Genomic DNA, 23,027 nt, shown 5'->3' on the forward strand with positions numbered 1-23,027 from the left:
GTGCTCAATAAGTTGTAGTTACTTTCATGGGTTTTTCAGGAGTTCCATGATCTTTTTAATTGTAAGCTCCTAATTGAGTTTGCGTCTGCCAAAATTCTTAGAAAGATTGCAGTTGAAAGTGTTCCAGGCAGGACCAATTCCAGGAAAGAAACGGAAGGATTAGTAGGGTTGGTCTTCCATCATTTCTCCTCCAACATCCTGGCACAATAAGGGCACGTAACACACATAGGACTTTTTCTTACTTCCATTACCCTACTCCCATCTTGCCCCTCCCTCTTTTGAGAAAAAACAATTTGATAAATAACATGGTAAAATAATATCAATTTCACGCCTTAGTCCTCCTGATTATTTGCATTTTGAAAGGACGTGGGTCTTTATTCTGAAGAAATAAATCTTTAATATTGGGATTTCAGATATTTTGGTCCTTAGCCTCCAGGCATATTTTGAGGATAGAATCTCTTGTCTCTGGAATCTCAAATCACTTTTATAAGTAACCACCTCTTTTGCACAGATGGAGCCAAGCCGGATTCTAACATCCTGGTTTTGGAAGTGCTTTAAATTTAACTTTATTCCAAATACCATATTTGTGTCCCTATTATGATATCACACCCTTATAATAACAGGCTATGTGTCACAAAATACCATTATTTTATAATATTTCAAACATAGACATTGTAATATATTCTTATTGTAAATGTCAGTTGTTTGCTTTGGAAGGTGCATGACTACTTACTAAGTTAACAAGATAATTTAGTTAATCTAGTTGTCTCAAGCACACATCCCAAAATGGTTAACTTAACCTAAGGAATTGTGCAGACCTCTGTTAGGTGAAGACCTGCTGCCTCGTAACAAATCAGCAACAATAATGAAATCCATTGCAAATTTCGTCAGCAAGTTAGATCTTTCGGAAAGTACCATTTTCAAAAATCAAAATAGTTTAAAGTGATTTATATTAACAGTGTAAGTAGACTCCAGGTAATGTTTTTCTCTTTCATAATAGTTTATAATCAGCCATTTCATACTTCTATCAAGATGAAACTTGTTATGCAGTTATCTTTTGTACTTTATTCCTCTAAAGAGTACCTTTTAAGTCAGAGATTTAAAAGCAAGTAGTTAAAAATAACTTTGGTAAACTGTGGTTTTTTAGAATGTGTTTCTAAACGTACAGTTAAAATAACTTTATTTTTTCTTAAATGAACAGAACAAGACTATTTTTATTTTCTATTATAATTCCTGACAAGGGTTTTTTTAATACACATATATATTTTTTTACCAGTTGTAATCTTGATGTACATACTGTGTTATGCCTACTGTTCCTTTATTTTGTTTATTTTAACAGTTGCCTCAAGAGCTAAACTTTTTTTTTTTAAGATTTTATTTTTCCTTTTTCTCCCCAAATCCCCCCGCTACATAGTTGTATATTTTTTTTAGTTGTGGGTCCTTTTAGCTGTGGCATGCAGGACGCTGCCTCAGCATGGCCTGATGAGCAGTGCCATGTCCACGCCCAGGATCTGAACTGGCGAAACTCTGGGCCGCTGGGGTGGAGCGCGCGAACGTAACCACTCGGCCATGGGGCTGGCCCCCAAGAGCTAAACTTTTAATGTGTGTCATTTCAGACTTTTTGCTATGAAGTCACATGCAGATACATGTTTCTGTAGAAATATATAGTTTGCTTGGCTTTTTAACATGAGAGGAGTCATGGTGAACATGTTGATGCCCAGATCTACTTTTTTCAATCAACAGTGTGTCTTAGAGATCTTTCATGTTAGTACATGTAGGCCTGCTTTATTCTTTTTAACTGATGCATACTACTCCACAGTTTGGACGGATCCTATTTTACTGGTTAATTTCCTTATTTATTGACTGTCATGTTGTTTTACACAAATGCTGCAGTCTCCTTGTACACATGTGCTGCTGTTTTCCTGTGGAAGTGCAAAGAAGACGTGTTTCAAAGAAAGCCTGCATTTTATATTGTGTTAAATCCTGCCAAATTAATCCCGAGACTGGCCGCACCAGTTTCCATTCCTAGCAGCAGTATCTGAAAGTACCACATTCAGACAACCTTTGCTAGTGTGACATTATTGTACATCTACATTTTTCTCTGGCCGCTGGGTGGAAAATGGAGTCTTTCAGTGGTTTTCATTTCCATCAGAAAGCCAGAGTACCTCTTGAGTGGCCTGGCAGTAAGGGAGGTGCCCCCATCCAGCATCTGGGCAGTGCCTGAGACGCCAGGTCATCCACCAGTGCTCCTTCCTCTCCCTGCAAGAAAAGTGCAAGAGCAGATCACAGGTCACAAAGACAAGCCCCCCAGCATAGTCCGTCTCTGCCTAACAGTCAGCTTGCCCTGAATCCCAATCCATCTCCACATAAAAACACCAGCTCTTATACGAGCAGAAGTGCTTGCAAAGACTAGCGATTTTCATCGCTTGTAGCTGCTTTCTCATTACTAGAGGATCTAGTCTGCTATAAGACAGCCCAAAACCAGAATGCAGAAGGCGGTTTCACCTGCTTTCTCGTTAACATAGTGTGGGGACAACTGTGTTTTCATTGTGGCTAAAAATGTGCTGCCTCCTCGGTAGGAAAATATAGGGACGTGTCCACTCTGTGCTAATGGGTAGGCATCCAGGTCTTCGAGGTCACAATGGCCAATAGTTGAGATTCACACAAAAGACGGTGATTGACACTCCACCAAAGACTGGATTCATTGATTGAGCCGATCAAGATACTGAAGAACTGGTAGTGTTAGGACATTTGTTGTGAAAAGTTAGCTAATGATCTGATTTCCACCGAGTCATCATAACATGATCAGCCTTTGATTTTGAGGCAGAGGCTGTCACATGTCACCTAAAGCTACTTTTCTACAGCAGCACCAAGATGGAGGAATTGAACCTCCCTTTTAGTGGCAAAATCTCTGTGATTGGAAAGAGCTTAGTCCATTATTGACAGAAAATATTAATATCTCTATTAGAGAAGAAAAAGTCTTAATTTCTTGATTTGGAAGTAATCGCTTGGTGCTAAATTACCCAGGTCTGTTTTTACTCATTAATTCTGACTTTGAGCGGGCACTTAAACCTTTGGAGCTTAAAAGAAATGGAGATTTGAGAAATCATAACACAATGAGAAACCATAATGCAGAGAATTTTAGTTCTGGGAGAGAAGTTAGAAGTCATCGAGCTCAACCCCCTCACTTTATAGATGTGGAAACTGAGGCCCCAAAGATGACTTAGCCGAAAAACAGGATAGTCTTAAAGACATACCGTATGAATCTGAGAATTTATTATTGTGCCACGAACCGTTTCGTGATGTCTAGCTTTAGATTTGAGCGTGAGCTGGACTCTCTGTTAGTTTCATTGATTGATAGAGTTTTCCCGCTGGTGGCCCCGGTCAGGCACCGCAGCATTTCTGTTAGATGTATCAGGAGCCCTTGATACTGCTGACCGGGAGGTGCTGGAGCCTGCTGGGGTGAATTGGTTCATTTTTCATTGTCTCCATCCTAACTTCATGGAAGGTCACATGAGGTGGAATTGGGTAATTACTTATCTACTCTGAAAACTCACCTGTATGGATTTGCCCAGAATTCCGCCCTCTTGTGCCTCCATGTGCTTGGGGAATGTGGCGGTGAGTGTGAGGCCCCGGGGGTGGAACTGGCCTTGGTGCCAACCCACCCGCTGCGTGCTCAGTCCCTGCTCTCCTCCTTCTGTCGGATGTGTGCTTTGCTGAACAATGCATGTCATCATTATCTTGAATCAGATGAAGGGGCAAAGATTTTGTATTGGGAAGGGTCTTTGTCCCCCTTTCCTCTCGTCTCCCCAGGCACCTGTAACTTGGGAAGAATAAGATCCCTTGGACGCTCTTGCTTGACATCTTGGTGTCTGGTAGCTCTCAAATTCCCAGATCCTATGGCTCCGTTTCAGACTCTCCTACCAGATGCTCAGGAGTCTTAGTAGAGTCGGCCTCCTCTCCATGGCCCCTGGCAGCCTCCTTGCTGGCCAGGACAGACTGTCCATCCTCTGTGCCCTGCTGGTTTGGAGCGCAGAAGGCTCTGCAGCAAGAGATTGCTCTTGAAGAGAATGCAGGGTTCTGCCAAGTGGACCCCTATTTTCTGAACCTGGAATCTGATAGGCAGCAAACTGCTCAGTTCCCCTGAACCCTTCACTCCACTGAATCACGTGATGGATCCTTGAAGTCTCTTCTGCTTGGAAAGTCGATTTGAAAGATGTGGGAACTGGGGTCCCCTGGAGTCATTTTCAGAAGGCAAACCTGCAGCTCTGGCAGTGCCTTGGACTTCAGAGCTGTCCTTTTGTAGGAAAACCATGGCTTTCTGGAGAAGAAATCGGGCAGCAACTCCATGAATGTGCAGAAGAGGAAAACTCATGACAGAGAGTCCCCTGGGGCATGTCAGCAGTAGGCAGTCAGAGGAAATAAACCAGCAAACCTACCACAATGTCCCGTGGCCTAGTAGCGGACAGTCCCATGTTCAAGTCCCGAGTCTCTGACACTCTGCACGTGTGTGACCATGGATGCTAATTAATCATCCTCTCTGAGCCTCAATTTTTAAAATCTGTCAGAGGTGGATATTAATAGTCACCTCCCCAAAGCGTTTTTGTGAAGATGATAAGTAAAGTACAATACCTGGAACATGATTGGGGCTCAAGGAATGATAGCAATTATTATTAATAATTATGCTAATAAATAATGTGGGCTGAACCGCATTTCACAAGCCTGCTTACCTAAGTCAGCACTAACCAGCTCCTGCCTGAGGCTGGTACACCAGCCTTGCTAGGATAGGAATTCCTGTTTCTCCCAGTGTCCACCAGCCACATTCATTAGAGCAGTTCACTCCTCCAGTTCAAGAGAGGAGAGCCAGGCTTCCAGCAGTGGCTTCTGTTGTCTTTGATTTCCTGTTATCCTTGTTTTCTGCCTTTTTTGTTACTACAAAAATAATGCATGTTTATTAAAGCAAATTAAGTCCTTTGTTATTTAATAGCTTGTTTTGACACAGAAGGTTCTAAGTATTTTTTATGTAAATATTTGACCTTGGTTTAGCATTATAAAAAATTTTTCCCCATAACTACCAAACGCCTTCCTTAGCTAATGCTAATATTTGTGTTTTTTCCTTTTCTCTCAATTTTATCTGGTTTAGTGTTGTAACTAGTCATATTTCCTAACAAAAATAATTAAAAGTTCATTTTATTCAGCACTCTGACAAATACTTCATTAGAATTCTGGAGCCTCGTTGAAGCACTGGAAAACATGAGAATTATTGTTAGCAGAAAGTAATAGTCTTGTAATTCTATTCTTTAAATACCTGTTGTTTTCTAGTTATCCATAGGACTACGTTCTAATTAAGTTCCTGGAAGGCAGAGTGAAAGGGAAGCGGATTATCAGCTTGAGATTCTCTGTGACTCCGTTCTAGGTGGGGATGCAGACCAGGCATGGACCACAACGTCACTCCTCAAGAATGTGTCTTTTCTGTAAATTACGAAAACCTGATGTAGTACAAGTGAAACTCAAGGATTTACCCACTTAATAGCAGTGCATTCTGTATACTAAGTGATATGGGCAACACTTTAAAAATTTGCCCGGCCCCCAAAGATGGCGATCTCTGCAGTGTCTAGAAGCCACCCCTTTGAAATGAACTGTCAACAAGAGGGTTAGAGCATGCGGCCTGCACTTCCCTCTTGAGTGAATTAGTTTAATTGGATGCTTTTTTTTTTTTTTTTTTTTTTTTTCCTTTTTCTCCCCAAAGCCCCCCAGTACATAGTTGTGTATTCGTTGTGGGTTCCTCCAGTTGTGGCATGTGGGACGCTGCCTCAGCGTGGTCTGACGAGCAGTGCCATGTCCGCGCCCAGGATTCGAACTAACGAAACACTGGGCCGCCTGCTGCGGAGCGCGCGAACCCAACCACTCGGCCACGGGGCCAGCCCCTTAATTGGATGCTTTTTATCAAGAGCTCCAAGCGGTGTACTCCAAGAGTACAACTATTTCTGGAGTGGGTGGAGGGGAAGAGAGGCAGGGAGGAGACCAGGGGAGAGGATGAGAGAACACAAGATTCCTACGAATAGAAAAAAAACGTTCGAAGAGCGAGGGAGACACAAAGAATAGTTGAGACAAGGATTTTGCTTCACATGGTCCCTGGTGTACATTTAAAGCACTTCCTGATTGTCTGACCTCTTATTATGGAAAGGGACAAGCAGAGGAAGGAACTAGTGTCGATTGAATCCTTGGTATATTTTAGTTTTAATTCCAACAGCCTTTGACATACTGTTTTCCATTAATGGATGAGGAATTGAGGTTCAGCGTTGTTAAGTTATTGCCCACAGTCTCTAATAAGTGACCCAGCCGAAATCTGGTCCCAGGTATCTCTGATTACAAGTGTCCCTGGCGTTTTCCTCAGGAGAACAGAGACTTGTTTTATTGACGGCTGTTTCCGGTGTCTGCAACAGTGGTGGGCACACAGCAGATGCTCAGTAAATATTCTGTGAATTAAGTAACCAAGTAGCACTCCACTGCCTTCTTTCATGCTTAAGAAGAGTTTTAGCCCATTCTGGAGGTAGATTAAGAAATGAAGAAGACCAACAGTAGTCATCATGTTCCTGAGACTACTCAGCTCCCTAAGAGGCCTCTTCCAACACCTTGGACTTGAAATAAAGCGTGTTCTGAAATTCACGCTTTAAAAATTATGGTGTAATCAAAGGGCCAGGCAGCGTGTAAACTTGACAGTTTATGCAATTTAAATAACGTTTCTGATTCCCCGGAAGCTTGCAGATAACTGTGGAAAACATTTGCACATGTAAATTGGTTGGTACCTTCTGAAATTAGCAGATTACTTAAGCTTGAAGGAGCTGAGGTCGCCATTTGTTATTTGACTGCTCTTTGCTCTAAGCTTCGAGGGCAGCCAATAATGTAGGGGGTGCTGGACTTCCAGTCTTGTTTTCAAATTAAAGATTTAATTACAGTCTTCACTGAAGATGAACCAAGTGTGAAAATACCTGATCTGCTTGGAATGTGGGATGGAGGAGGAGTATGTGGGTTGGAGTCAGTGCCCAGGCATTTAAATACTTTGAACAGTAGCATTAAGGGTGAAATCAATTATATTGTGACCAAATGTCGGCCTGTTGGTTAGTCAGAGTCACTGAAATTTATATTCTTCTTGTTTATCATTTTTTAAAGCTGGAAGGTTTTCTCCTTAGTAGTTATTCTGACAAGAGTACAGACTTAAATCTCCAAGACTTCAAAGGCTTGAAAGATATACATCTTTGAAATTTGTGGAGACTGGCTTTGTGGACTAGTCCACGCTCATTTCGTATTGATGTTCCACGCGTGCTTGTGAGGACTGTGGGTTCGCTCATTGTTGGGGCCAGAGTTCTATGTATGTCTGTTGAATCAAGCTTACGTAGTGTGTTGTTCGCATCTTCAATCAAGCATCAATCAGTCAATCAATAATAAAAGCAAATCCACATTACTTATTTTTTTAAGGTAGTAGTTTTAATAAGCTTCTTTTACTATGGAGAAAAAAATGTCTATAGGGGCTGGCCCCATGGCTGAGTGGTTAAGTTTGCACACTCCACTTTGGTGGCCCGGGGTTTTGCTGGTTCGGATCTTGGACACAGACATGGCGTTGCTCATCAGGCCACGTTGAGGTAGCATCCCACATGCCACAACCAGAGGGACCCACCACTAAGATATGCAACTATGTACTGGGGGGGATTGGGGGAGAAAAAGCAGAAAAGAAAAAAAAAAGAAGATTGGCAACAGTTGTTAGCTCAGGTGCCAATCTTTAAAAAAAAAAAAAGTCTATAGACCTTTCTGTCTTCCAGCTTAAGTCATTGTGATATTTCTGTTAGTGTCCAGAGTAAAGTTACATCCTACCAAGGACTGAGTTTATGAGTAGATTCATGATGTCTCCTTAACTCGCCATCACTGAGAAATGATCTGTTTCACATAAATGAATTTTCCAAATAACTGACCATTTCTTCTGCGATTGCCAAGAGTTCCCTGCCTCCCAACCTGTGATGGCAGGGATGTTTATAAAATGGGTCCTCTTCTTTCTTCCCTTCAGGATGCTGGTCCTTTCTTGAGGGTTCAGGTTCACTGTCACATCTCTTATTGTACTCCTGCTCTCCTGGTTCCCCGCCTGCTTTCTAGGTTTTCCTCACCCCTTCCTTCGTGTAGGGCTGGCAGCTGTCACTTCTCTCTTGTCGTTATAGCCGCCTCTCCACCATTCTTTTCAGGCATCCTCATAAAGTATGCTGGTCATGTTTGATTGAGGGTCTAGGAAACAGATCAGCTGGTTTTGACCAACTGCTATGACTAGTTCATTCATTCATCTACTCCACCTTGTTGAGGGCTTACATGAGTAAGGCTTTTAACTGGTGACCACTGAAGGCCTCAAAGATGAATGTGTCATGGACCTACCCTGTCCTATATGGGAGTTGTTCATTCTCTAATGGGAGGTGACAGGAAGGTGAAAGGGATAGTGCCACAAGAAAGGCACAGGCAGAATACTTGGGGCGTTAGAAGGAGGTGAGGTTGTTTCTACTGAGGGAGATTGGGGAACGTTGGCTTTTGAGCTGGGTGTTGAGCTGTGGAGATTGGGGAGACAGTGGGACCAACATGAGCTCAGTGTCAGAGGAGCTGAGAACTGAGATCTGTGCTAGGATCAAGAGCAGGAGTGAGTCTGGAACATGGCTAAGTGCAGGGGAGAGGTAGGAAATCGGGGTGCTCCTCAAACGCCAGGCCAATGACTTTGGACTTTTTCAGAAGCCACCAGTGTCTTGTTAGAGACATGCTTTTGGAAGTGTAATGGGCCATCCTGGGTAAAGTGAAGTAGAGAGAGAAGACTGCATAGGGCAACCAAATGCCAGCAGATGAAGTACAAGATAATAAGGGCGGCAGTTCAGACTAGAGTGTGGTGGGTAGGGCAATTGAAAAGGAGAGAGACGTGCAAGAGCTCCGTGGAGCTCAAGAGAGCAGGACTTAGCAGCTGCTTATGAGAGAAGGAGATGGGGAGTCGGGTTCCTAAGATAATGCCTGAGGCTCAGAGCCTGAGCAGGTGAAGTGGGTGTCCTCAGAACCCAAGACAGGAGGGAGGGTCAGGTTTACTATTGGAGGAAAAGATGGTGGGTTCAATTTTAAAGACAGTTTGCACTGCAGGAGGTTCATGCAGGTGAAGATGTTGAACAGATATTTAAAATGCAGAAGTAGTCTTCAGTGAGAAAGCAGGGCAGGAGATATAAATTGTGAAGTTGTTTGCAAGGAGGTGATATTGAAAGCTTGTGTGACAAGAGAGGACCAAGTCAGGTAGTTTGGAGAGAGTCTGTGCTTAGGGTACGGGTTAGAGAAGAGATAGTCAGAGGAGGGGAGAAAACCTGGAGAGTGATGGAGGAAGATGGAGAGAAGAGGGCATGGTCACTTGTCCAGTGCTCCTGAGGGAAGAAGGAAAAGACTAGAACAGGCCATTGGCTTTGGTGATGAGCAGGTCCTGGGTGACCTTGAGAACATTTTTCTGGAAATAAGAGCGCTGCGTTTGTCAGACGTCACCCAGTGAGTGGCGGCGAGGCAGACTCTTCAGTCACCTTTGGTGGTGATAAAATAGAGACAGGACAGTAGGTTAGGGTTGGGGAAGAGTGGGAAGAAATGGAGGAAAGGGTTAATAGAAAAGGATCAATAATGGAATCCTGCACTTCACACCCATTAGGATGGCTATTATTTTAAAAATAAATAAATAAACATAAAATAACAAGTGTTATTGAGGATGTGGAGAAACTGGAACCCTTATGCATTGCTGGTGGAAATGTCAAATGGTGTAGCTGTTGTGGGAAACTGGATGGCAGTTCCTCAAAAAATTAAAAATAGAATTACCATATAATCCAGCAATTCCACTTCTGGGTATATACACGAAAGAATTGACAGGGACTTGAATACGGATGTTCATACCAGCCAAAGGCAGACACAAACCCCTATACCCATTGATAAATGAATGGGTAAACAGAATGTGGTATATACATACAATGGAATATTATTCAACCTAAAAAAGGAAAGAAATTCTGTCACATGCTAAAACATGCATGAACCTTGAGGACATTATGCTAAATGAAATAAGCCCCTCACAAAAAGACAAATACTGTATACTTCTCCTTATATACTTAGAACAGTCAAAATCATAGAGACAGGGGCCTGCCCGATGGTGTAGCGGTTAAGTGAGCACGTTCCGCTTCTCGGCGGCCCAGGGTTTGCCGGTTCAGATCCTGGGTGCAGACATGGCACCGCTTGGCATGCCATGCTGTGGTAGGTGTCCCACATATAAAGTAGAGGAAGATGGGCATGGATGTTAGCTTAGGGCCAGGCTTCCTCAGCAAAAAGAGGAGGACTGGCAGTAGTTAGCTCAAGGCTAATCTTCCTCGAAAAAGAAAAAATCATAGAGACAGAAGGTAGAAGAGTGGTTGGGGCTGGGGGAGCAGGGAGTTAGTGTTTAATAGGTGTGGAGTTTCAGTTTGGGAAGATGAAAAAGTTTTGGAGATGGCAGGTGGTGATGGTTGCACAACAAATGTGAATACACTTAATACCACTGAATTGTACACCTAAAAATGGTTAAAATGGTATATTTTTTATGTGTATTTAACCATAATAAAAAATTAAAAACAGAAAACTTAATCCTGAAAGGGAAATCAGTTTGTTGACCAATGGAAGGAAGAGTTAAGTAAAAATTGGTCTCGTGCTTTGGTAAATAGCTGCCAGCGTTAGGTTCCTTCCTTGAGGTGAGAGCTGAGCCTGGCTGACCAGCGCCCGCAGGCCCTGTCCGGGAGCCTCTCACCCAGACACCATTGGTGGTTATTCTGAGAAGCCCTTAAAGAAAGGCTACCGTTAAGTTTGCCTTCAGACTGGATGCAGTTGGGGAGAAAAAGGAAAACTTTTCTTGAAGGCAAACTAAAATACTTGTTCAAACATGAACTTTTCTCTCCTGAAACAATTTAAAAATAATCATAAACACCTGGAGAGGGCACGTGCCTTCACATTCCCTGAATGCCTTCCAGCACCCACAGATTAACAGCTTTAGGGTGGAAGTCCTTTCTTGGGGGCTAATGGAACAGATGGCATTTTAAAGAAAATATTTTAAGAAATACATACATTCAATTTTTTCAGTTGTTGGGGTCTTATGCAAAGTGCAGAAATAGTCTTTTGGAAAAACGTACCGTTTGCACTATTTTCTTATTTCTATTCACCCTTAATGTGAACCATTCCAAAAGAGTGTACTCTCGCTCCTGTAATCTGAACTCCCTTATCCATCCACGGTGCCTGTGTTGTATTTAAGTGATAAAATAAGTTGTGTGACTGCGAGGAGGCATGTATTCTCCTGTCTGGAGATGCCTGGAATTTTCTGTCCTGATTGATTTCATCCGATACATGTTTTATTTAGATGTGTCCTGTTGTTTGCCAACTTCTTCTGTATCAGAGAAAAATATTAATAAAAACACTGCATAATGACAGTCAACGTCATAATTTTAACCTTGCATTATGCAGTGACGGTCACTGCATAATTTTGGTCAACGATGGACCACATAGATGATGGTGGTGCCGTGTGCCATAAGATCAGCACCATGTAGCTGAGGTGTATAGTAGGCTGTACTGTCTAGGTTTGTGTAAGTACATTCTGTGAGGTTCACACAAGGACAGAATCGCCTAACAATGCATTGCTCAGAACATGTCCTCATCATTAAGCGACACATGACTAATTACTAGTCTTAAATTTCTTGTAATGCTAATTAGAAAGAGAAGGAAAAGTTGGCATAGTATGATAGCCAGTACTGACAAAGTTTTGTATTTGCTTTTTGAAGAAGACTGAGTCTCCTGGTAGTAAAGATAAGATAATGTACCTGACACAGTTCTCTACCTTGCTACTAGCATACAAATTGGGGCACAGTATTTAATTTCACACTATAAGCTGCAAATTTTATGCAAGTTTTACTTGAGAAATAGCTGATGAACTTTCTCTTATATTCTTTCAATTGCAAAGTCTCAGAATATTTTTAAATGAAAGAATTCCTAAAAACCATATAGCTAAAGCTGCGCATCTTCCCTGTTTTGAGTAACTGTGTTTGCTGGGAGATGATGTAATTCCAAAGTGAAAAGCTGACTGCAGCCTGGCACATTAGCGGGAAACCGAGCTGATGGTGGGCCCTCATTTAGAAGGCCGCGTTCACTCTCACTGTGACCCGCTCTCCTGGCAGTGGTATTGACTCCAAAACCTTAATCCTTTTTCTTAGCCTTAGTAAGATGCCCATCAAGGTTGAGGTTTCCATCGTATATTATCCCTTAGGGTTGAAGCATCTGTGACTCTTTCTTCTCAGGGAAAGAAAATTCTCTGCAAGGTTACTTGAAAAATTTCTCTTGTTGCAAAATATCTGGACAGGGCCACCCCAGTTTCTAGGATGGCAGATGCCGCAGCCTGCTTTATCTGAGAAAACAGCTGTCCCAGAATCACATGGGAAATCTATGCCAGGGAGGACTTGTAGAGCCTCTTCTTTGCCTGGTCTTTCTTATTTTCTGAGATGATCATACCTGCATTTGAACTCTGTTTTCAAATCCAGTTGCTCATGTGACCACCCAGGCATGGCACTGGATGTGCACTTGAGCCCTCGCTTGCATTGCAGAGTCCCAGCGGAACGTGGTCCCGGGTGCTCATTGAGAGCCAGGCTCTTTGGCCTCTGCCCCGGCTGAGGTCATGGTTCTACCACTTGTCCCAGGGTGTGTTTGTTGCAGCTTTTCTTTTTGCCTCAGGGCCTGGGCTTTGCATAGAGCTCTGTGCATTAAAACAGACAGACTTAAATAAAGTCTGGCACTTTTAAGTCCTCAAAACTGGTTTTAGGCTTGAGACTGTCTTTGCTGATGTGTGGGTCAGCCCTGTTTTGGGGTGACAGCATGTGTCGTGAAGACTAAATTCCATAGTCTTTCCCACTCATCCCTCCATTATTAAACACCTACTGTGTGCACTGCACTGTGCTAGACAATGTATGGTGGATGTTCTCAGCTTGATTTCAGTTTGCCAGATGCTGTCTTGAACCTTGTAGGCTTTCTTCCTATTTCTGCCACAAGGTGGTTCTCATGGCCCTCCGTCACAGCCTGGTTCAGCCAAGTGTCCTGGCCCGTTGGCCCAGGCTCAGGAAACGTCGTGTGTAACTGAAGGCCTGTGCATGATGCTGTCAAAAGCACAAAATAACAGGCTCGGGTTTAAGTTTGGAATTTATCTTAACTTTCAGTCTTTTGGTCTATAAAGTAGGATGAATAAAGTAAAAGTCACCTTTCCCTGAACATCAGAATTGAAACTTGTTGGAGAACATTCCAGAATGTTGGAGCTGTCTTGTCACTCATTCTTTTTGTTTCTTTACCAATCAATATTTAATAAAAATCTTAGTAATTTCTTGGTCTTGTCTCAGACAGGGGAGTACAGAGACTCACTCATACTTCTTCCCAGAGAAGTATACAGGCTCCTGCCAGAGGAGAGGCAGCAAAGAACATTGTGACAGATAGGTGTATTGAGTCTTCACATTGACAAACTATTTTGTCATATATCCTCCTCAATCCTCAAAGCAACTTTGTGAGATAACACAAACAGTTGAAGAAACTGAGACTCGGAAGTGTGCGTTGAGGTGTTAGTGTGTGATGATGGAGCTCGTGGTCTTTCCACACTGATTCTCACACGCCCACTCTCTTTGGAGCAGGGCTTGGCTTAGCCTAATGGACCCTCCAAAGCGAGGAGAGCCCAACCTGGGAGCAGGACAACCCTTGGCCCCTCTGCCCTCATCAGTGCACTTACAGGGTGGGAAAACGGTCTGCCTCCCCAGAACTGAGGAGCTGGGCTGGGAACAGCGGCCCGATTTTCCTCAGCACTAGCCCCTCAAGCGCTCAAGAAAGATGAAGCAGGGCAGGAGTGGCTGTAGACGAGGGCAGAGGAGAGCAGGATAGGGGCTGGGAAGTCACGCTAGGAACAGGGCTTCATTCGGTCAGCATCCGCTGCTGAGGTGCTGATGTTGCCAGGCCACACGTGTGGGTGACCACATGGTGAAGCTGTGTGCAATTGTAATGTGGGTTTTTTCAGCTGTATCGGGCTTAATGGGGCCTCAGTGCTTTTTGTAGAACCATCTACTCTGTCTCCATTTTACAGATGAGGAAGCTGAGGCATGAGGAGGTAAGGGACTTGTCCAGGGGCTTCCTCCACCTCCGGAGCCCACACGCCTACCCCTTGCTCTGCTCCGTTGCATTTGGACTGAGGGGCAGCTTCTGGTAGCCCAGCGAGCCGCGTTCAGCCAGGGCTCCAGGGACTCAGCCATTGGAGACTAGGGACTGAGCAGAGCCCTACTTCTTTTGGAACTCAGAAGCCCATGACAGTACTTCCCAGAGTTCCCAACTTTTAGGACAAACTTAGGCTCAAAAACAAGAGATCCTGCCTGCTCCCAGATACTGCTGTCTGAAGGGATGGTTTGCTTGATCATTGCGTAACAACACTACTTTTTGTGTGGTTTATAAAGCATGTCTACAGACATTCTGCTGTTTGATTTTGACTTGACACCAGCCATCTTCTCAACCCCTCCCCCCAAAAATGAAAAAGGCAGAGCTTGTGTAACGAGGGACCTGTCATCAAGTGAGGAATAGGTTCTATATGACACTTCGGCTATTACATAGACCCAAAAGGAAGTTATCTCCTCCTCTTCCTGGTTCCTGGCGCTCTCCAAAAGGTGCACGTTTGTGGCCTGGAGTGAATGGACCTTGTACTAAATCCTGATTGAATTCTGGCACCTTCAAAAACAAGAATCTGGGGGCCAGCCCTGTGGCGCAGCGGTTAAGTTCGCACGTTCCGTTTTGGCAGCCCGGGGTTTGTCAGTTCCGATCCCAGGTGTGGACATGGCACCTCTTGGCACACCATGCTGTGGTAGGTGTCCCACATATAAAGTAGAGGAAGATGGGCATGGATGTTAGCTCACGGCCAGTCTTCCTCAGCGAAAAGAGGAGGATTGGCAGCAGATGTTAGCTCAGGGCTACTCTTCCTCAAAAAAAAGGCAAGAATCTGGGGGCCGGCCCCGTGGCCGAGTGGTTAAGTTCTCGCGCTCGGCTTTGGCAGCCCAGGGTTTCACTGGTTCAGATCCTGGGCGCGGACATGGCACTGCTTGTCAGGCCACACTGAGGCGCCATCCCACATGCCACACCTAGAAGGACCCACAACTAAAACATACAACTATGTACTGGGGGGATTTGGGGAGAAAAATAAAAACAAAAAAAAGATTGGCAACAGTTGTTAGCTCAGGTGCCAATCTTTGAAAAAAAAAAGGCAAGAATCTTCTAACTTTAAAACATTGAGACTTAGACTGCAGACAAAGGAAGTAAGGGAACTAATATATACTCAGTATATCACAGTGACCTGTTGTTAGCCTCATTTCACAGCTGGGGAAACTGAGGCCCAGGATGCTTAAGTTCGTCACCCAGGTAGTATAGCTGATTTCTTCAGAGTCTGCTTTGTGGTTATTTCACTGAAGAAGAAAACAGAGCTGAGTCAGCCGAGGTGAAGATTTACCTCAGGATGTTGTTGTCGAAGAGAAGTAAAAGGCACACTATGTTTAGGTTTCGAGACTGAGCATATTTTGGTTAAAACCCAGTGAATTGGAGGCTCTTTGAATGTTTGGATTGTGTGTGTCACCAAATGCTGCCTCCCTGCATGAGACTAGTCAGTTGAGCCGAGGATAATGAGTTAACCCATCACGTACACACTTGCTCACTTCGGAAAGTATTCGGGAAGAAATAAGTCAGTGAGAGAAAAGTTTCCACAACTGATGGGTGACAGTTTGGGGATGAGGGAGCAGCCAGGAGCATCACTGCTGCTGATGGGCAGGAGGTTTTTGGGAGGTGAGGAGTGAGGACGTACTTGGAGGGTGCTGAGCCCCTGTCTGGGGAGGGCTGCTGTCATGGATGCAGTGCTCATTCATGGGCTGGCTTTGAGATTCAGGTTGGTTTTGGTACCCAGTCTATGAAATAAACAAAGAGGGTGGGGCTTCAGAAGCTGCCATGCTGTAGTCTGAGAGGGTCTATCGTGCAGGGCATGGGGGTGGGGGTGGAGGAGGAAGGCCTGGCCCCAAGATGCTTCTGCCTGGGTCCCAGGTGGCGAGGAAGCCTGAATGGTGTCCCTTCTCTCTTTTCCCTTTTTGTGTACTATATAAAAACAAAGAAAAAAAGATTCTTCCCTTTATGCTGAACTCTGCAGGTGGGTGAGGGAGTAGGTTCGGTGCATGTCCCTTAGTTTCTCAAGCAGCAGGATGGCTAGCCTGCAGCACAGCTGTGCCACGCTGTGAGCCCGGGTCCGCAGACTCCCAGGTCAGCGCTCTCTCCAACATGCTACAGAAGGACGCTTGATAGCCTTCTGTTTATTTTGAGAAGTAAAAAGCTGTTCTACTATTATTTTGTGAATTGTATATAAATGTTATACAAGGAATTTAGAGGGAAAGAGATACTGTTGATATTGCATAATATGTACTTTCTGTTGTAAGTTCACTTAGTTTTTAAAAATGGTAGTTCCCGTGACAAAGGCTGTGATAGTCAGATCAAGGAGGAAGCACTGATAATGGACGTGGTTCCATCTGCAGGAGCTCTTGTCTGCCCTGGCTTGGCCACTTCTTTCTCCATTATGCAAAATGTAGAGCTGGCCCCTCTCAAAACTGGTGTTAGATTTTAGAACTGACAATTAAGATACATCTTCAGGAAAAGCATAGTCCTAAACAGTCCCTCTCTCTCATCACTACTCTCTGATTACACTTAGTGGAAAAAACACATTTAATTGTTTCAAAGATTATTATTTTTTTTAGTAAATACGTAGTAAATGGGGGAGATTAATAAAGGGCTATTTTTTCTCAGCTTGTGGTTTCTAATTACATCAGTTACAGCTCAGCCTTCCTCTTAACTAGAGTGCAGGCATGAACTGGAAAAGAATGAGCTAATCCATGATAGATCAGGTTGAATAAAGATCTCCATTCATATCTTTACCTTTCATCCCTTGTTCTGAGTGCCAAGAATTAATGCTGTTTCAAAGTACAAACTGAACCTGCCAAGCCTCCGACGGCTCAGATAAACCTAATTATTTTAAATGTTAGTGAGAAGGGCAGCAGTTCCACTTTGGAAAAGAGTTCTATTGTGAAACATTAAATATCTGCTAAGTGGTATTTATTGGACATGATTTTATTTCCAAACACCATGGTTATCACAAAGCGGAAGAATTTGTTGTTGAAGAAATTTTCACCAGACTCTTAAACGCCTGCAAATTCAAGGAAACCCAAGAGGCCAGCACTTTTATTTTCTTCCTGTCACCATCTGAGTGAAGAGTTCCTAACAATTGAAGAATGCCACTTACGTGTTTTATTTTGAAATGGTTTCTTAGTGGGAATTTAATAGTATTTAACATACAGAGGAAGAAAACTTTTTTCCTCAAGAATGAATACCCTGTTTTCTCACATCACTGGCAGAGAATTATTCGTTCCAGTCCATTGACTTCCAACAGATCATTCAAGTTAAAAGTCAGGGGTCTTTGCCGTGTCAAAAGATTTAGCAGTTAGAGACGTTTTTGTTTTGTTTTTTAGAGAGATTGGCGGGGGGGCAGTATATAATATTTTCCCAAAAAAGAGTACTGATGTTTAGATGGCATTACTGAAATCATCTCAAGTTTTTTTTTTTTTCTTCAGCATAGGTAAAAGTGATTATGTGTAAGATTTTTGTTTGTTTTTAAATAATAATAAAGGAATACTCTAGCTTCTGTAGACAAATCGGCTATTTGAGAGAAAACCTATCCTAGGCTTGCTGGTTCAGACAAGGGTCAGTCTCAGAGGTTTACCCACCTTTCATTGTAACAGGAAAACAGATCAGTTTGGGTAGGTTTTTCTTTTTCTTACTTTTCAGTCTCTACTTTGGTCTCCAGAAGTCATTTCTTCCATTTCTGTAAGTGCTGGGAGCCTACTGATGATTACAGGGTAGCATAATCCTGATTGTTTATTGCCTGAGAATGCTTCCTGCCCCCTGCCAACCCCAACACAGCTGCCCCTATCCCCACCCCCACCCCCTTAGCAAAGCGCTCACATCTTCACTGATGCAAATAGTGGTGTGTTGAGCATCTCTGGACCAATTATTCTTTCTTTCTTTGGCCTTATTCCCCAGAGTAGAATTACCAGGTCAGAGGGTATGAGCAGTTTTACGGTTCTTATTACATGTCACTAGATTGCTGTCCAGAAAGATTGAGCCAATTTCTAGTGCTACCAACAGCGTATCTTTCCTCACAGTCCCACTGACACTGGGCATTAGCATTCTTACAAAATAATTAAGAGGAACCTTTTGAGTTGGAATTAGCCTTGTGCAGGCAGGGCTCATTAAAATCAACTTAAAAAGCAAAAACAGTAATTTTGACTTTTGAATTTTTAATTGGTATAAAATGATTGACAATGATCAATTATTACTCTTTCCCCCCAACAAAGTTTAGTGAAGCTGTATTAAAATGGGGGGGGGGTACCTTTAAGGATGCTAGTAAAATAGATTTTGGACATTAGTCCCTAAGATAAACACTTACAAAATCTTTAATGTACTCAGAACTGCTTTTATGAGGTGCTACACAAAGTGAGTTAAACAGATACCATCCCTGACTGCAACAGCCCATTACTCAGAGACAAAGCTAAGCCTTGAACAAAAGTAAAAATAACATGGATTTAAATTTTGAGTGGAGAAACGCTTTAAAAAATACAGGTGTTGTTCAAAACAGGCTGAGTTCATTTATTTGCATCTTCTCTGGAGTGCAGTCATGCATTAAGTATGCTGGGAGCCTCCCTAGTCCATGCAGGTGACATACTCTGCATGTCTTGTAGCCCCAAGTCACAGGAATACTTTCCAAGAAAATACCCACAAGGCAAGTGAGAGCAAAAGGGGGTCATCCCCTAATTCCTTTCTTTTGCAGAATTCCTGCCCCTCCCTTTTTCAATCCCAAATAGGCTAAATGGGGAGTGGGAGGTGTGTGGCTGGAGTGGAGGGCATCTCCTAGGTCAGCTGCTGTCTGAAGGAAGAAGGCAGGCCAGGGGTTCAGAATATGTCAGAAGGACACTCACCTGTTCCTTTATAGCCTCTGCATTAGTCTGACAAGGGTCCGTTATTTTGCCTCTTTAAACTCACACGGAGATTAGGAAGGTTCAGTGGCCAGTGACTAAATGGGGTACCCAAGGGTGGGATGGTGCAGGGACGGAGCAAGCCAGAGAGTGGGGCTGACCCGTGCCACACTGCCCTCGGCAGCTCCACAGGGTCAGTCCCCTGTGTAAAATGGAGAGAAGAATTCTCTCAATGAATGGCTTGAGGATTAAATACCTCATTAAAGTATGTGGCATCCAGGAAGTAGTCAGTAAATGTTCACTTCCTTCCCCACACTTGTTTGTAGAGGAACTTCTGTCATTGGTTTGAGGTGGGGATGGGGGTGGGCAGATTAACTCATACTCTCCGGTTGGCTCTTCATCGCTCTCCGGATCTGTGTATGGTGACAAGATGTCAGAGCAAAGTCTACCGCCTTTGGAAAACATTTCTGTGTATATACAACATCCCTGTGCATGTAACACAATTCATAAATCAGCTTGGATTTGCAGGGAATTTTAAATCCATATAACAATTCAAATGTAGTAAGAAGCCTTTATGAACTGCAATAAAATGAAGGCTTCAGATTTCATAGGTTCCCAGTTTTTCTTGGTTGCCACTATATATTTATATATTCATGTGCATGCTTTTCTGACATCTATAAAATACTATTGAATGGCTCTTTACTTTTTTTTTAAAAAAAAGCTTTAAAATATTACCCTTGCTTTTTATCTCAGTTACTAAACAAATACTATCAATATGAAAAGTAATTGCTTGTCAGGAAATTGCCTAAATTGTTTTTCAAATTTATTCACTTACTAAGCTTTCAGATGATACCATTCCTTATTGGATATTGACGTAGCTGTACAAAACTATCCATCCATCTGTCTGTCCATCCATATGTCACAATAGAGGAAAGGGGTTTTCTGAAATAATTTGGTCCAGTGGAGTGGTTAAAGGTCTGCTGCTTAAATCCCAGCTCTGTTCTTCTATTTCTGTGTGGTTCCACTGGCTGAAGCAAACCTTTTCCAAATCCATAACAAGCGTAAATAGCGTTCTCTTGTAAAAAGGTCTCTTTTCAGCATGGTAATATACCTTATTAAATTCCAAACATAATAAGTATTGATGGCAAACACATCAGGACCCAGTACAGCTCCTACTATGATTTAGTTCTCTACAAATGACTTCAGCACGCAGCTCCCAATGCATTTTGCTAATTACATCATAGATTTCCCTATTGATGAACACAAGCTGAATTAACACAGGAGCACTAATGTACCCTTTCACCATTATTGTTGTACAAGAAGCCGTGGCAGATGCTGGCAGTTAGTTACACAAACATTAGTATTAACGATTGGCCATTTGGAATTGGTGACAAACTACTGCCCGGCAAAATCCTGAGGCTGAAACCAATCAGGAAGTTAATGAGGAGAGAAATTACCACTGCAGCTTCCCCTTAATTACATTCACACTAGGCAGGAAGGGAGTTCTGGGGGTGGATCTGAACTCAGCTAAGGTTAAGAAGGTCAGAGACCCTTTTGCTTAAATTTTGTATCTACTATGGCTTGTAAGGTTGCAAAAATTGTTCAACACATTATTACTTTTGCATCCTTCCTATTTAATGTCATTTTCCCAGTGGAGTTTTATGTTCACAAGTTTGCTTTTAAAATCTTCACCTGACTAATATTTTAGTGTGGTATAATTCAGTTTCTTTTACTTCTTTTGTTTTTAAAAAGTTTGCGTCCCAGTTACTGCTTTTTAGTTTTTAAAAGTTGTGTATGCTGACCCCCTCCCAAGTGTTTGTCCTCCTCTATCCAAGAGAAATAACAAGTTGATAAAATATCATCTTCACTTGCTATCTATTGAAAAACTAGAGTTGCCTCTCAAATGGTGGGAAGATGAGGGTGGAGTCTTGCTTGGCACCATAATTTGTCAGGGGATCACTTGACAAGTTCCGTTAGCATCCTTTACATAAAGGGGAGGGTCTCAGTGAAGGGTGGAAATAGTTTCCCCAAAGCGGAGGGAGCAGACTGTTTTTTGTTTTTAATGAGCATAAAACTGGAACTATATGCTTCCTAACTTTCCCCTTGAGTTAAATAGATGTATTGTGCAGAAATACTATTTTTTTATTCCAAAGAAGCCCTGGGTATTTTAATGTGTCTATAAAAACCCTTTCAACTTGGAGTAGAAATGCAGAGTGCCTCTTTGTGGATCCTAATTGAATAGTGAATGTAGAAAGACCAGCCACTTTTAACGGACTCTTCTCCGTCTCTCCCCACTTCCCAGTGTTCTCGCCGCCCAGCAGTCAAGATTCTGGCTTGGTTTCCCTCTCCAGCAGCTCTCCTATTAGTAACGAGAGCACAAAGGGAGTGCTCGAATGTGAGTCCGCCTCGGAGCCCAGCAGCTTCACGGTCACTCCCGTCATCGAGGAGGACGCGTAAGCAGCAACCGATGCCTTTGGCCGTTCACTTGAAATAGCAGGCTTATTCCATTAATACACAGGGTTTGTTGTTAATATTTTGCCTTGACTTAACTGTTGAGAATGTGTTTGGCTTACACTCGTTAGAGCTTAGCCCAGAGGCTAAAATACATTTGGAGTAGTTTAGGATCCGTGACTACCACCGGCCAGAATTAAGTGCCTCGCCCACAGAGTTAAATAGCATTGTCCCTTTTTTTTTTATGACACTGGTTTACTTGTAGTTTTCAAGAAATACAATCATTCACTCAAGTCGAGCAGTATGTTTGCATCTAAATGTGTCATAATTAGATGTTACTTTTAGTTTTAAAATGAAATCTTAGGTGCCGTAGATGTTTTTGAATTTTAGTATTTTAATAAAACTGCAAAAATATAAATTTAGCCAAGGACCTGACCGGTGAGAAGAAAAGAGCAGACATAGTTACTGATTATTTTAGATATATGCAGAAGGTCAGAGTAAATGGAAATACTGTGTGGCTGTTGGAAAGCCTAACCCAGCTCCAACTCCAAAACATGACTGAAATATAGTCAGAGGGAGAAAAACATGAAAGCCCTTAAGAATCACTACCTTTTCTGTAAAGGGTAATTTGAAAACAACACAATTTAAAGTAACCCTAGTAATGCAGAGTTCCTGGGTGTTGTTTCTAGAATAATTTGAGTTTATCATACTTATTCTTTCTACTAGGGGAAAAAAATGGATGCAATCTAGACTATTTTGTAACCTTAGGTTGTAATCTGATTTGAAAATAAGTACATCTCTAAAAGTTACTACAGATTTCTGAGTTCATTATTTTGTTAAAAATTGCTTGTGAAGTACTTCCTTATGTAACAGAAGCCATCCTGAAATGAAACTAGTCTTAAAAAAATTCATTGTTCTGTGTAGTTGCAGCTGTACCTGAAATAAAAATGTTATTGATGACTGAATTTTCTTGTGTGTATATTTGGTGAGCGGTATTAAACAGGAAAAAAAGAAATTACTTGTATTTTCTTCGCTCTGTGCTTTGAAAACATCTATTTGATTTCACCCCCCATCTGTTGTAATCAATAACCTGACCATCTTGTTTTTTATTAAATGCACTTACTCTTAATTTCATCCACCAGTGGTTTTAGAGAGAATAATGTGGAGTTACCTATATAGGTTTGACATTATAAATCACTTCTTGGGGCTGAATCGTATAGCGGTATCGATTGATCCTGATATATCACAGAAATTTACTGTCACTTCTGTTTTCAATTAAAGATACAATCAGTCAGATAATGACTTAATTGGATTTTACAGAAGATTGAGTTTTATTGCCCAGTGCTTTACGAGTTTAGTTAAGGAAGATCATTTTATCACACTTGTCAGGCTGCTGCTACTGCAGCCGTGTGCCCTTCGGGGCGGCTGTAGCTGTAGCTATTGTGACGGCGACGC

The 23,027-nt window shown here is 42.5% G+C and overlaps 1 protein-coding gene across 2 annotated transcripts in view; it reads left to right on the forward strand.

The window, feature by feature from the left end:
• Positions 1 to 22,587, forward strand: part of DMRT1 (doublesex and mab-3 related transcription factor 1) — a 102,497-nt gene extending 79,910 nt beyond the window's left edge. For both annotated transcript variants that reach the window (XM_070589686.1, XM_070589685.1), the window contains exon 5: positions 21,424 to 22,587. In XM_070589686.1, the coding sequence (XP_070445787.1) occupies positions 21,424 to 21,578 (155 nt within the window). In that variant the 3' untranslated portion in view covers positions 21,579 to 22,587. The remainder of the gene's footprint in view (positions 1 to 21,423) is intronic.
• The last annotated feature ends 440 nt before the right edge of the window (positions 22,588 to 23,027 follow it).

Source organism: Equus przewalskii, chromosome 22, assembly GCF_037783145.1.
Source record: "Equus przewalskii isolate Varuska chromosome 22, EquPr2, whole genome shotgun sequence".
Classification (NCBI taxonomy): Eukaryota; Metazoa; Chordata; class Mammalia; order Perissodactyla; family Equidae; genus Equus; species Equus przewalskii.